At 35.1% G+C, this 15,969-nt stretch overlaps 1 protein-coding gene across 1 annotated transcript; it reads left to right on the top strand.

Moving 5' to 3' along the window:
- Positions 1-182: 182 nt before the first annotated feature.
- Positions 183-7,415, top strand: LOC129951954 (acyl-coenzyme A diphosphatase NUDT19-like). Its single transcript, XM_056064344.1, has 6 exons — positions 183-422; positions 476-687; positions 804-1,064; positions 6,479-6,560; positions 6,894-7,095; positions 7,151-7,415. Exons 1-6 carry the CDS (start codon positions 336-338, stop codon positions 7,354-7,356), a joined length of 1,050 nt encoding a protein of 349 aa, XP_055920319.1. The 5' UTR covers positions 183-335; the 3' UTR covers positions 7,357-7,415.
- The last annotated feature ends 8,554 nt before the right edge of the window (positions 7,416-15,969 follow it).

Raw genomic sequence — 15,969 nt, 5'->3', positions numbered from 1 at the left:
GGAACTCATAAACGAACGAGTTCAATTTTTGTTTTGAATTGTGAGAAAAGAGCAGCAGCACTTGCAATATTTTGCTATTTCTCTTTCTTGCCTACTTTTAAAAGGGTAAACTCTTCACTTTGTTGAAATAGACATTTCATTGAAGTCGACCTTGATGTTGACATAAAGTGCCCTTTAAACCTTTAAACCCCTACCCCAGTGGCCTGGCTAAAAGACCTGATAAACTGATAACACGGATTTTACACATAGTTTTCTAAAAATCCTCAAGAACATTGAAATCCAGAAATTGAATACAAAATCAGAAACTATTCAACTTTTATAAACTCCACAAGAAAATGAGTGTCAAAACGTTGTGGAAGGAATCAGCGAGTATGATAGTACTAGCGAAGAATGGAACCAAGAACAAAACATTCAATTATGATGTAAATTAAACTACAATTACAATTAGAAAACTAACTTGATTCACTCTTTTCAGGTTCTGATGTTCAAACGCTCTAAAAAAACTTCTTTAATGCCAAATCATGTGGTTTTTCCAGGAGGTGTTAAAGAATCTCTGGACGAGTCCACTAATTGGATAAAACATTTGAACAAAATAGGAATTCAAGAGAAATGTTTGAAAGATCTTACTCTTGTTCATGGACAACGACCTGGAATTTTCACAAAAACCTCACCTAATTCTATTGAGAAGTAAGATTTTATTTTAGGTTTTACTAGTATATTTATATACCTATCTATGAGTGTGTAATTAAACTATTGTTAGGCTTGAGAACTATTTGAAATTTACATTAAGATTTTTATTTTAGGGAAATTGCATTGCGTATCACTGCTATTCGAGAAACATTTGAAGAAGTTGGTTTGTTCCTGTGTCGAGGAAAAGATAGCTTTAGCAAAGAAAGACAATACGGGGTATTTAAAGAAGATTTTGATCGAAAACATTGGCAGCAAGAAGTACATAATAATCCGTCAAAGTTTTTAGAAATGTGCGAAGAATTAAATGTATTTCCAGATCTGTGGAGTTTATACGAATGGTCTGTTTGGTTGACTCCGGCATCAGACAAAAAAAGGTAAGTTTCTAAATCCATATTCATTACACACATTCAAAAACATTCTTATATTGTATGTTATTTAAAAATAACAAGATTAGAATATTTACACACATCAAATGCATTGCAAACAAACTTTCAAAAAAAGACTTTGGTATCAGTATTATTTGTAGTGTTATATGCATTTAATTAAACAATTAGACTCCAAGTTTATTATCAAAATACAATCTAGAAAATAAAGAAAAGTAAGTACACAATAAGATAGTTTTGTCGTTATTTACATTACATATGATGCGAATTGATTATATAATAATTAATAAATAAATAACCTATATATCCTCAATTATTCAATATTCTTCATGAAGGAGAGCACAATTGCTATTTGTTTATAATTTGTTGATACAAACATTTTATGTAAATCTATACATACAAAGTTATTATGCGACCACAAAAGATAGTGAAAGGGTTAAAGTGCATTTTTATATACATTTCTCGAAGAATTTTCTTGTAAAGTTGGTACAGATTAGATCCACCGGTTATACGAATACAAAAAATAAGAAAGAAGTAACAGTTACCTTTAATTAGAGGAGGAAGGTTAGGTTATGTTAACGTGGCTGCGGATTTAGAATCCACACACTTAGGCCAAGAGAAAGGCCCGTTGTGATACCACATGAATCTAGAGAATTACTTCTTACTAGTCGAACCATTTTGAGCTTTTTATAAAGCGAAGAAGGTATTTGATATCCTTTTTAGCTAGTTCAATGGGATTATCAAAAGAGTAGTCCCCCAGATGAAGTTTGCGTCTGAGTGAAAGGGCAAGTGCATAAGAGATGAGAGATTATTTCCTCTTCTTCTTCGTCCATGCAGCTCCTACAGAAGTCATTTAAGGCTACGCCAAGTCGTATTGCGTGTCTGCCTATAAGACAGTGTCCTGTAAGGACACCTATTAGGGAGCTTATATGAAGTCTGCTGTGAGATAACAAGTCTTTAGAGCGCTTTAGGTCCAGTGAAGGCCATATGAGTTTTGTGGCTGCGCATGTTGGTAAGCTGTGCCACCTAGAATTTGCTATCGCAAAAGCTGTTTCTTTTAGCATAAGTTTACATGTAGCTATCGGTATACCTATCTTCTCCCTTTCAGGTGAAATAGGTATGACGGTTCCATTTTTAGCGAGTTCATCGGCTCTACAATTACCTGTGATGTCTCTGTGGCTCGGCACCCAACAGAGGTGATTGTTAAATTGCTGCGCCATCTCCATAAGAGACGATCGACAATCGAGGGCCGTCAAAGATTTGGTCGAGACACTGTCAAGGGATTTGATAGCAGCTTGACTGTCAGAGAAGATGCGGATATCAGAAGTTGATATCACGTTTTCTCTTAGTCAGGAGAGAACCTCTTTGATCGCTAAAATTTCCGCTTGAAAGACGCTACAATGATTAGGGAGGCGGAATGAGATGCTTATATTAAGCTTTTCTGAGTACACACCAACTCCCTCATTTGTCTTGGATCCATCTGTATAAAAATGAATACTTTTGTTATCCAGGAGTTTTTTGTCTTCCCATTCATCTCTGGATGGAATGGATACCTGGAAGTTTTTTCCAAATAGGGGTTTAGGTATAGTGTAGTCTATGTACTTTGGTATAGAACCAAAGAGGTTCAAAATGATGGAGTGACCCACATTGTTGTTGGTCCATTGAGATGAGGCGTCGAGTCTTATTGCTGTACTCGCTGCCACTTGTTTACTGGATATGTCGAGGGGTGTCAGATGGAGGAGAGTGTCTAACGCTGCTGAGGGTGTGGTTCTCAATGCCCCGCTTATGCAGAGACATGCAGTGCGCTGAACTCTGCTGAGTATGTCGCAGTATGTGACTTTCTCCAGTGCAGTCCACCATACTGCAACCCCGTACATAAGTATTGGTCGGATGGCCGATGTGTATAGCCAGTAGGTTATGCGAGGTTGAAAACCCCATTTGCTTCCTATAGCTTTCTTGCAAAAGAAAAGAGCTACTGTAGCTTTTTTAACTCTTTCCTGTTTATTGGATTTCCAACTTAATTTTTTTGTCCAATATCAGACCAAGGTAATTGGCTTCATTGGTAAAAATTAGTGGTATACCTTTTATTGAAGGAGGTACAATTACTGGGATCTTGTATTTCCGTGTGAAAAGGACGAAGTCTGTTTTTTGAGGGTTAATACTAAGTCCGCAGTTATCAGCCCATCTAGTGAGCATATTGAGTGCATTTTGGAGGAGGTCTCTCAGTGTATTAGGATGTTCCCCTGTGACAGCGATAGCAACATAATCGGCATACGCAACCACTCTGTAGCCATCCCTCTCAAGGGATATTAGTAGTTGGTTAACTACTATGTTCCACAGGAGAGGGGACAGAACACCACCTCTACTGACAGACCTTTTTGTGCAAAAATCTCCCAAACTAGAGTTGATGATCCTGCTTTTTAGCATTAGATTAATCAACTCACAGATTGAGTATTTGACGTTTAAGGTCGTCATAGCAGAAGTGATAGCGAATGCGTCAACGTTGTTGAAAGCGCCCTCAATATCCAAGAAGGCCACCATAGTGTATTCCTTTTTCTCTAGGGAGTATTCGATAGTTCTTACCAGAGTGTGCAAGGTTGTTTCTACCGATTTCCCTTTGCAGTAAGCATGCTGAGACATTGATAGTCTCTTCTCAATGTTGTTACGTATATGGATATCGATAAATCGTTCCAGAGTTTTGAGAATGAAAGATGATAGGCTAATAGGTCTTAGGTCCTTAGGGTTGACATGCGAGCATTTGCTCGCCTTGGGAATGAAAACTACCTTTACATCTCTCCCGCTCTGAGGTATATAGACCAGATTTATACAACTTTTAAAGATCATCTCAATGATGGGCAAAGTTATATCAATGGTTAATTAGAGGAGGAAATATTTAGCAAACTTAATTAAATAATAATAAGTGAGAATATATCAACTCTAGTTGATATATTCGTACATATATACAGATATGGACATTAAAAAAAAAACAGAGATAGTTTCTAGGAATAAAACCAAATTAAAACATCAACATGCATTAGAAGCAATTGTTACAGTTATCAAAAAACAAGCTAGGATCTCTAATGCACAATAACATTTTTTTATTTTTTTTTTGATTGTTTGCAGATGATCCTTTTCTTAGGTAAGACTGTGTTTTTGGTGGACATTAAAAAAGAAACACATTGGAACCCAGACCTTAATATTTAACTATTATCAAAAATATTAGTTTTTAATATTTTTTTTACTTTTATACAATAATTTCACTTTAGGACGTGAATTAAAATTATTTTAATAATATAACAGTCAATTTTAAGGAAAATTTGAGTCGCGGTAAGCATTGTTCCTTAAAGAGAAAACTGTCATTTTAGTTTTACTAAGCTTGGGAAATCTTTGAGGAAAATAGCCAGAATAATGAGCAAATCTCTTAAGTTGTTTGCAAAAGTTATTTGACTAGTTGAGGATCGTAAGAATAGTGCTCTTTCCAAGGAAAAAAAATATAAATATTAGGTTTAAAGTCACCCACCATCATTATGATTTTAGTGGATCAAAAGGAGGCAAAAAGTGGAGGAATTTTTTTTGTGGATGGACGAAAGAAAGATAAATTTGTTCGAAAGTGATGGTGGAAGATCCGTTAAAAAGTTTCCTTTGAAATAACTAAATCCCAAATACATCTAGAAAACGGTCAAGAATGGTGGCGGCAGACCAATATATTTGATTTGCAATGGATCAAAATATGAAGGTGAATATCATGAAGGATACTATGCTGCCTTATGCGGACGGGCAGGACAACGACCCAAAGCACACATCCAAATCTGCTCAAAAGTATTTTAAAGACTACAAAATTAGCGTATTGGAGTGGACATCCCAATCGCCTGACTTAAATCTCATACAACATTTTGATGGAGATTTAAAATGCGCAGTTAGGAAACATTTAACAAAAAATTAAACCTCACTGTGGAGAATAGAAAATAGCATTGAAAAACATCTTGCCGATAAATTGCAAAAGGCGAAAATACGAATATTGCATGGAAAAACATCTTCAATAATAAGTATATAGCTCACAGCAGTAAATACAAATTATTTGAATAGCTAGCGGAGTCAAAATTAATGCAGCTCAAGTGTGGGGTAGCAAAAAATTGCAAAATTGCTCCGATTTTATATAAGAAGGATATTTTGATTACCATCCAATGCTCCAAACTACATGTTAATACTGGAAAGAGGAAACTCTCCATTGTTTATTAAAACACTGAAATTGAATGTAGACTACAAATGAAAGGACATCAACTAAATCTCGTTCTATCACTGAGTGGCGAAGATCTGTAAAATAAAATCGAACGAATGATTTCGTTCATGTGAGTAACTGAAAAACGAACAACTTTGATTGCACACGTTACAGAATCTTGTTTACCAATATAACACAATTTATTTTGTTCTTGAAAAACAAAAAATCATTTTTGTTTCGCTTTTTATAGAATATAGCAAAATGTTCCAGCATTTTGCATTAAATTTACACATCTGCAATAGAAACTCTCACAAACTTAAATTCAAAAATCGTAAATTTTGATCTGAAAAACTAACAAGCTTTTTTGTATCGCTTTAATCAACGAAAAAAGATTTTAGGAACCCTTTAGCTTTTTTATACAAATACGACATAGCCACTTCGTTTAAAGGGATTGTTTAACCTTTTAAGGCATTTTGAAAAGTTTTAGGTTGCACAATCCGGCTCCGCATTGAATTTGAAATGCAGATCTAACTGTAAAAGCTTATTGTCATAGACTTGGATCTATGTTTCATGTCTCTGGATTCAAAGTTTTTAAGTAAGGTTCATAGAAACGTAACACCTCATACGTTTATTGGTTTTAAAAAACAAATTTTGATACAGGAAGTGATAACTTCCAACAGGTGTAGTATATTTTTATAATACATAATGTTAGTACACAAGGCGTGATGGTTAGTGTGTTGGACTGTAGAACTTTCATGCCAGAGGTCTTAGTTTCAAGCGCTGCAAAGTGCAACCTCTTGCGAGGAATTGAATAATCCTCCAAGAGTAATTCTTACCATGAAAAGTGCTTTCTCAAACTAGCCGTTCGCATTCAGCTTTAAACTATAGGTCCCCTCCTTCCCTGACAACATTACTCGCACATAGGAATGGTGGAGAGTTGTAAGTTACTAATCCCTAGTTAACGAACTGTTGTGCCACTTAACGTATTTTTTTTTATTAAACCAATAGATACAAAATAATGAAAATCTATTATTTAAGATTCGTAGCATTACGACCCAGAAATGAGTACATAGCTAATAAGAGAATAGAGAATAATTATACGTATATTAAATACACGAACATGTTATTCTCAAATATTTTATAAATTCAGCCCAATAGCTTTATTTAATTTAAAATAAACTTGCAGATTTCAAACAGCATTTTTCTTAGTGACCCTTAACGAAAAACCCAATTTGATCAGTGAAGAACACGAAGTGACTGAAATATTGGTAAGAAAAATAATACAATCATATAAGAAAAATTGATCTGTAGATTTAAACTCATTTTCATTTCATTATTTGTCAAAAGACATTTCATAAATAGCTTACAATAATTGTTGTCTGTTTCGGTATCATCTTTTTTTAATAGAGTATTTCGAGTCCCAAAAATATAGGTTTCACTCAATCCCTAAGACCACAAGTCTGCTTTCATTGTAAAAACATGGTTAAATAGTTTCGTTTTTCAAAAAAAAATATTAAAATAAATAACTTACTTATTTATTTGATCATAACTTAATTTCCTGAATAAAAAAAAATCAATAATAAAATAATTAATTGTTGCAGTGGAAATCCCCAACAGAATATTTTGAACGCAACGCAGAAGTATCGTTACAACCGCCACAAGTTTATGAACTTTCGCGTCTGGCTAACTTGAGTGAAATTGAAAAGGTTCAAAAATTTGCTTCCGAAAGAAATTCCAAGGGATCAACACTTTTTCTTCCAGTAAGTCACAAATGTAAAAATGGTTCAGTAAGGATATTGCCAGGTAAAGACTAAAAATATATTATTAAGTTTTGTAACTTGAATATTTTTATTTTTAGGAGACGATTGTTATCCAGATGATCCAAACAATTGTACAGAAGTTGTACGAGTTGATGAAAACGTAGATACTTTTTGCTCAACTGCCAAAAGATGTCATCGGATTATTAATTCCGGAAGTAAAGAATCCACAGCCATTTTAAATTTTGAACCTTTTGATGGTCATTTAAGTCCTATAAATGTAAGAAATATTGTGAATAAAAAATAACTACTACCAAATAATATGTTTAAATAAAAACACACATATTTTTTGAAAGATTTTTGCAATTTATTCGTTTTGACTGCAGGTACAGATTGTAGGAGCTGTGCACATTTTGAATGTTATGAAAAACTATTTTCTCGCTGGTTTCTAAAAATTCAAATCTTAAAAAATAGGTATGACAAAGTAACTTTTCAGGCTAATTTCAACCTTTGAATGTTGGAAACTTAAATGATGCTTCAAAGTATTTGAATATAGTAATTACAATAAGTCACGTATATACATGTTTTTCTATTATTATTATAGTTTTATTGATTTGAACCAAATGAAAAAGGTAAAAGGGTGTTTTGGGTTCCTTGTTTGTAATTGTATTGAATTGTTAATGAAATTATTGTTTTTAATTCTTATTATATTATAATACAACAATAGAAGAGGCACAAGAATATGTAAAATTTCGGTTGATAAAGTCGACAATAGAAGACACATAGTCCGAAAAGTCTCCTTACAGCAGCTTTTTTTGTTTTTCTGAGATAAAATATGTCGGTTTTACACTAAAATAAAACCGATATTATTTGCCGCAAAACACACAGCGTCGTTGTTGAAGAAGCTGATGTATACTCGCCTTTAATTATTACCAATCTTACTAATTCTGTTGTAATATCTGAAGCATAGACGGAGCTGCTGTAGATGTCAAACTCACCAGCTGCGCCATCGCGGCAATTTCCTCATAGTGTCTTCACCAGCAAGGAACTTGCTCCGACGCTGTGTGTTTTGCGGCAAATAATATCGGTTTTATTTTAGTGTAAAACCGACATATTATTTACCTACCGAAACACACAGCGTCGTTGTTGAAGACCTGTCTGTTATCTGCTGGTGTTTGCCCACAACGCTATGATGAATGTTTTTTTTTTTTTTTTTTATTTTTATAAATAATTCAACTAATTACAAATAAAGAAATTCATTTTTAATAACATAAAAGTCTCCGTGACTATCATATAACATAACTTAAAATTTTATAATTATATTGGCTTAAAGTTTTTAAAAAGAAAAGTTGAACTTAGGTTAGTATTTGAACTTATCTCTCTGCAGTAATGCTTTCGGAACGTATTCTCAGTACTCCAGTTTCCTCTTGATAAAATTTCATCTAATGGTTGGTTCTCTAGCCAACCCAATGAAGCAACCGCTGCTCTGAAACTTCCTGGAGGAGCACCAACGCCCGCATCTTTTAAGACAGTGCGAATCCAGCTTCCAATTACTGTTCTTGATGCCGGCTTTACCGGTCCATGAATGGTTATGAACAAGCTATCTAAGTTGCTCTGGAGAGCCCTCCTAGCTTGAGAGAGTCTAATCAACTGTTTTATCCAAAAAACAGGACAGACATTCTTATTTTCATGGCAAATTAACTGCCAACTAGACTGCCTGTGTCTGGCTGAATCAGTCTTGGATCCGAATGAGGGATGTAAAATTATATTGCCATCATTCTCTATGTAGTTATCGCATGATATTTTCAAAAGTGTGAGGTCATGAACTCTTCTACCTGACGCTAAGAGTAGAATGGAAGCTGTTCGCCTCGAGGCCTCAAATAAGTTTCCATTTTTAAACTCATTCTCTGCTAACCAATTAAACACGCACCTTGGATCCCAAATGGGTGGTTTCTCGGAAGGTGGTTGAGAAGAACAGATAGCTCTTAAAATACGCCGTACAAAAAAGTCTTTTGTTAGACTATCAACTAACGCTGGATCACAAAAGGTTGCAATCGCAGACTTGTGCACAAGGATAGTACTGGAAGCAAATTTATCCTTCAGGTAAAGATTGGCCAAATATCTCGCTAAGCTAGAACCCTTAGGGGATCTAGGATTGATCCCAACCTTTTCGCACCAAAGAAGCCATCTCTTGATAGCAGGAGAATAGGTTTTAAGTGTAGAATCTCTCCATCCTTTACTCAATAAATTCTTTTCTTCGGAAGTCCAATCTACTAGCTGGCCTCCCCAGCCCCAACTATCCATACTTTCAGGGTTAAATTGTCTACCTGCGAGGGAGGCTGGCCAGTTGTTACATCTATTAACACCTTCCGCAGGTTTTGAATTACAAAGGGGGGCTCCAGCGCTCGAGCTCTGAGGTCGGACATCCAGAAGGTCTGGTCCCATTCTGGTGACACAATTAGGTACTTCCCGTGAGGTCGGTTCAAGTGTGCTAGAACCCTCGGCATTAAGTTGGGCGGTGGGAAAATCCAACCTAGGCAATAATCCCAACTCCGGCTGAAAGCATTTATGTAAGCTGCTGCCTGATCTTTGCAGTCTATTGATACATAGTTGTCGAGAACTTTTGCTTCTTTTGAAGCAAAGAGATCTATCTCTGGAATTCCCCATTTTTTGAAAACTTCCGCAGTTGCTTGGGGTAGAAGATGCCATTCCGGCGTCGGACGACCTCTTGACAATCTGTCGGCTATTCCGTTGTATCTTCCCGGAAGATAAAATGCGGATATTGTTATATTGAGCCGATCGACAAGCTGAAGGAGTTGGTATGTTAAACTTAAAAGGTTCACTGATCTTGTGCCTCCTTCTTTCCGTATGTAAGCAATCAAAGTTCGATTGTCTGACTGCAGAAGAATATGTGCGTCTTTCAGAACTGATGCCCTCTTGTCTATTGCCATGAAAACTGCGTACATTTCCTTTAAATTGCAATGCCATTTTTTCTGATCTTTCGACCACTGACCTGATAAGACTGTTTCGTTCAGATGAGCACCCCATCCTGTATCTGAAGCATCCGTTGCCAGAAAATGTGTCACTTCTTTTTTGTGTATTAACTCGTCCTTCGTTAACGCTTGGAGCCACCAATCTATTTTTTTCAGAGCCCTCCGAGGGATGATGAGTTTTTGTCTCGGACGTTTGTCGTACTGCCTTGAAAAAATCTGAAGGTAACGAGAATGGAGTCGACCTCTGGGCACTACAAAACTGGCGAAATTTAATTGGCCCAGTATCTGCTGCAACCGATGCAGATTGCAACACTTTAAATTTGACATTACCTGAAGGGAAGATCGAATCTTCTCCACCTTTTTTGCTGGTAGGAACATAATGTTTTTGAAAGTGTTCCAAGTAATTCCAAGGTACTCCAATTCTTGACTTGGAATAAGGACTGATTTTTTGAAATTTATCTCCCAGCCAAGTTCCTCTAGAATTCGAACGGTTTCCGCAACCTGTGTTTCTAGTATGGAGGGGTCCTGATTTACTAAAAGGAAGTCGTCCAAATAAACTAACACTCGCATACCTCTTTTGCGTAGGATCTCCGCGATCCAGCAAGTTAGTGCTGAAAACACTCTTGGAGCCGAAGCAAGGCCAAACGGCAGACAAGTCAGTTGAAGGAGCTCTTCCTTGTACATTAATCTTAAGAAACGTCGATGGCTCTCTGCTATTGGCACATGGAAATATGCTTGAGAAATATCCACTTTTATCATCCAATCTCTTGGTTGCAAAAACTCTGGAATCGCAGAGTGAGAAATTAGTTTGAATGTTTTTACATTCACGTAACAATTTAGGGCTCGCAAGTCGAAAATCGGACGAAGACCTCCATCCGACTTCCTTATTAAGAACATTTTTGAAAGGAAACTTGGTCCAACTTCCGAAGGGGGTTCTAAGATTTTCAGTTTTTTCATCTCTGTAATCTGCATGTCCATTTTGTCTGAAAATGCTGTTGCAAACTTGATCCGAGTAGCTCTTGAAGGGTATGTTAAATGGGGTTTTTTGCAAAACGGGATTCTTGTTCCTGAAATAGTTTTTAAAATAAAAGAGTTTGCACCCAAATCCTTCCAGCTTTCTTGGTAAGCTTGCAACTGACCCCCTCTGAAAGTTGAACCTGAATCATTTATTGTCTCTGTCGTGTTCTTTGGAACGAAAGGAAGAATTAAACTTTTTGCCTTGGCCCTTATTTGAGTTGTTTACTTTCTGGTCTTTATGATTATACTTGTAATGCTTTCGAGAACCCACTCTACTATCAACTGCGTTTCTTCTACTCTGGATGTGGACTAGCTTTGGAGTAAAAGTTTTCTTTTCTCTAACGTGAGACGAAACACTAAGCCATGACTGCACTCCCCCCAATGACTGTATTAAGGAAGACAATTCCTGTTTATCGAAAAGGTTCTCAGCACTAGGATTTACACCTCTAAGGGCAACTTGGACGTTCTTATTAGCTATTTCACCCACTAGCCTTTCTCTCCGCACCTCAATGCATTCTGCTCTCTTGCCACAGACCACCTGAAGTGCCAGTTCAGAGATCTTATAAGAAGCAGACGAAGATCCGAATATTGCAGTGAATTGTTCATAAAGAGTATTTGGGTTCAATTCATTCGGTGATTTAAACGCCCAATCAATAATAGACTGCAACCCGGACTTGAGTAATGACTTTTGTTCCAATAATGCATTTGACAATGCGGCCATTACTTGTTCTGTTGAAGCGAGGTAATCTTTTCCCTTATTTAGGGTACATAACTCATCGTTCACTTTTAGTTCCACAAAACCCGGGGTCGCAGCTAATGATTTCATAGCTTTAGAATACCTGACGCTCCTCCAAGTAGGCAAACCAAAGTGCTGCAATTGCATTAACTCTTTCAGATTTTCCTGTTTAGCTGGCTGAACTAAATTAGAATCGCATTCCGTATGCAACTCACCCAGGTCTAAAGTTCTCCGTGAACTTTCTGGATTATATAAAAAGGAGGAGGTACTCGGCTGGTTGGGTGTCATAATGTCCTGTGGTAAAAGCATACTTACATACTGCGAAAGCTGACAAACCTGGTCCGTTAGATCATTTACCCGTTGATCCATAGAAGAAACATGTTTGGACATGTTTTTCTTTCTTTTATTTGGAGGAGGTGAAGCGACGCCTTCACTTTCGGAAGAAGATGGTGACGATTCCGACGAGTCGCTCCTTTTTCTCGAATGCTCGTCATCACTAATTTTATCTTTAGCTTCGCTCATAATAAATGATAATTTAAACTTGAAAATAATTTTAAAAAATCTGCACTGATCCTTATCACAACCGTACAGTTATCGAGTACACAACGCTATGAGGAAATTGCCGCGATGGCGCAGCTGGTGAGTTTGACATCTACAGCAGCTCCGTCTATGCTTCAGATATTACAACAGAATTAGTAAGATTGGTAATAATTAAAGGCGAGTATACATCAGCTTCTTCAACAACGACGCTGTGTGTTTCGGTAGGTAAATAATATTTATTATTAATTATTATTAAACAAGTATTTTTGAAAATCACAATCACTTTTTTTTTTAAAATTTGGTAAAAAGGTAAAGGTGAAAACTAAGTTTTTTTCAATGTTACCACTTTGGTTTTAATTAATTCCTAGTACTTTTTTTTCAAAAAACACTAAAATTAGGCTGCTCTTTGAAGACTTTTTGGACTAAGTGTATACTATCTTCTATTGTATAATTGGCTGATTTTAATTCATCCGAAAAAATTTATCATAAAAGTACGATTAATCAACAACTATTTCACAGTAAATCTATGTACAGAAAATATTTGTATAAAAAAAATATTTCTTTAGAAAAAAGAAAATAAGGTAAGATTTAAATTTAGAAGGATCTTCAAATCGTATCGACGTTTTAATCTGCTTCAAAAACAAAAAAACACATTTTTGATCTTTTTTGTATCGTATCAAATAAATATTCTTGATGAAATCTGAAGCATTTTAATAAGTAGTTGATATAAGGAGAATTGAATTGGAAATTCACCTACCATATCGTCTACTTAACAAAATACTCAAGACAAGTTGTTTTTACTTTTGTTAGACGATTTTTGAAATTAACATTTGAACGAATTTTGTTTTATTTTTCACCTTAACATAAAATAGTATATAAGTAGCAAATTTAAAACTATATTGCCTACTTAAATACTACTTAATATTAAAGAAAACTGAAGATTTAAAAACTTAGAAACCACTCTTCACTTTCAAGCCGTAATACACACTGATTGGTTCTTAAGAACAAGCAGGGATTTTAAATAGTTTTATTTGATTGATTACTATACTAGCCTGTAAATACTGATACTCATCAGTTTGAAGATAATTCATTGTTTTGTTTTAGGATTATGGACACAAATAATAGAATTATGATATCGGATGAATCATAATAACATTTTGGGACATTATGTTTTAAACATTAAAATCAAACAAACAAAAACAGAAATTATCAGCAGGTAGGTAGATCACAATTCCCAACCAAATCAATAAGGGATAACAATGAAATTGAAAGTTCTGAAATAACCATGAAACAAAAATAATCAGAGATAGCAACGGAGACTCATTTTTAAGTATAATTATTAAGATTAATGAATGTGTGCATGTACAGAAGGTACATAAAACATGTATAAAACATCTTAGATCAAGATCAAATAGTTAAAATGGTCACTATGCGAAAATGTGCAGTCAAAACAAGAACTAATAGAGTGCCGATGTTGGGAATACCTCCTCTGGAATTGTCCTTTCTCACAAATAGAGTCAACTATTCTCCACAGGATTTTGTTTTTAAACGCGGATAAGAGGTAAAGGTCTCTTAATTCTCAAATTCATAAGTGAGTATTGGTAGAGTGAAAATCTTACGAAGCAGCGGTTTATAATTTATGCTTATACAGCAGTGGTTTATATTTTATGCTGAAATGTTTGGATTTAATGTTTCTTCTTTTAAGATATTATCGGCAGCTACTATTGACGCAAGGTCAGTGAAGGATTGGAGCATTTCTAATATCATCTACCTTGATTGCTGTTGGGTTTCCAACGTTTCCCGCACACGAAACCACCATGGGCATTGTTAATAATAATTGCAAAACGTTTAATATCATTCAAAACGATAAATTTGTAAACATGATTTACTTCATAATTTAGAGATTAAAAAGTAAAATAAAAAAAGTTGGCCCAAACTGATATCTTCCCATTGGTGCCCGTTAAAATAGTTATTTTTTTATTTATTAAAATAATTTACAAAATGTTTTATTAAAGCATTAAGGTAGGCAGATTATATGTATGATGCGGTCTTTTATTTACATATTATGTATTTACATTAATATTCAATATGATTAAGTTAAATTAGAAGGAACAAATGGGCAGTTTCAAACAACATAAGGTACTTCATTTGCAGTCAACTGCATTCCTTAAATGTACATATTATGTACATCTTGACCAAGTCAACTGGTTAGTTTTTCAAGTGTCATAAACTCAGAACTTTACTTCCCTTTACGGTACCAAAAACTACCAAACACATTATTCTCTACAAAATAGTCCTTAGGCAAACTACAAGTCCATCCCAATTTGCATTAAAAAATATTACTTATTTCTTTTTCAATTTTGCGAAAAATAAATAAATCGTAGAGGAATAAAGTTAAACTTTCAGTTGATTAAAAAACATGATCGATTGTCATTCTGACTTAAGTTGACTTGACTTAATGGCTGCGTTCAATCTCGTGTTGGATAGGGTATCTTGGATAGGTGGATTTTTAGATACCTTGTTGAACAAGTTGGATAGCTGTATTAAGATCGCTGTCAAAAAATAAAAACAAGTTTCAGCTGTTCACAAAAAGCAGAGAAACATTTAAGCTTCGAAGTCTAAATAGATCATAATTGTCTTTTAAAATTCGGAGGTAAATAGCTTCTTCATCGTCTATTACAACAAATGCAAAAAGCTGAAATCAATTTTCAAGTTTCTAGAAATTTAACCATGTGTTGAATCAGCTGTACTGTCAGATACCTATGTACATACCCCAGAAATTCTTGGATACATTTGGATTCCTTTTATTGATATCTCAGCTGTTTTTGATCAGCTGTTATTTTACACGTAAAACACTAACAAAAAGGTATCCGGATACCCTATCTGTCTTAGAATGAACGCATCCAATAGTTAGGGAGATTTTTCTTGACTAACTTTCCAGCCAAGTTTGCAATAAAGTTCCCTTAATTATAAGCAATTTTTTTACCTTATTGGCCAATCAAATGCGTTTCTACGTGTCTTATTTTCAAGTCCCTTATGTCGCCTGAACCTGCCCAATGTTGTCTGATGATTCATCAGTTTGTCGAGATAAATGACATTCGACAAGGATATGAAAAACAGAGAGTATGGTTTGACAGGTAGAATATAGTTTACAGCACTGTAATAAATTTGCGTTAGTTGCATTTCCAACTCTTATTCGAAAAAGTTTTATGATATCTTCCCTGTTAAGAGATCGGTTGTAAGAGATACGCGTATAAGCAGGTTAATGTTTTCGTAGAAATGTTTTAGAATTTCGCCAACTTTCGATAAACTCTTTTTATGGTCCTCAATGACTGTTCGGCGAAAGACCTGGTAACATTTGGGGTACTCTTTAATGAGTAAAGTAGCTTCTTCATTTCCTTTGATTCCAAGTGTGTAAATGATTCTATCAGCGTTTGAGGCAGAGATCATTTCTTCGTGAAGCATTCTAAAGATCTCGTCAGCCGTCAGTAGTATTTTCTTTTTTTTAATTTTGCAAGCTGAGTGAAAATGGGAAGTGAATCTCTTTTCCAAGATATTGGAGTATCTACTAATATCTGTATATTGTTGCATGAAAATGAGTTAAGATTGGAAACAAGAGAAATCATTTTTATAA

The sequence above is a fragment of the Eupeodes corollae genome, chromosome 3 (genome assembly GCF_945859685.1).
Source record: "Eupeodes corollae chromosome 3, idEupCoro1.1, whole genome shotgun sequence".
NCBI classification, from domain to species: Eukaryota; Metazoa; Arthropoda; class Insecta; order Diptera; family Syrphidae; genus Eupeodes; species Eupeodes corollae.
The sequence above is the reverse complement of the archived record's forward strand: the minus strand, read 5'-3'. Positions and strand labels throughout refer to the sequence as shown.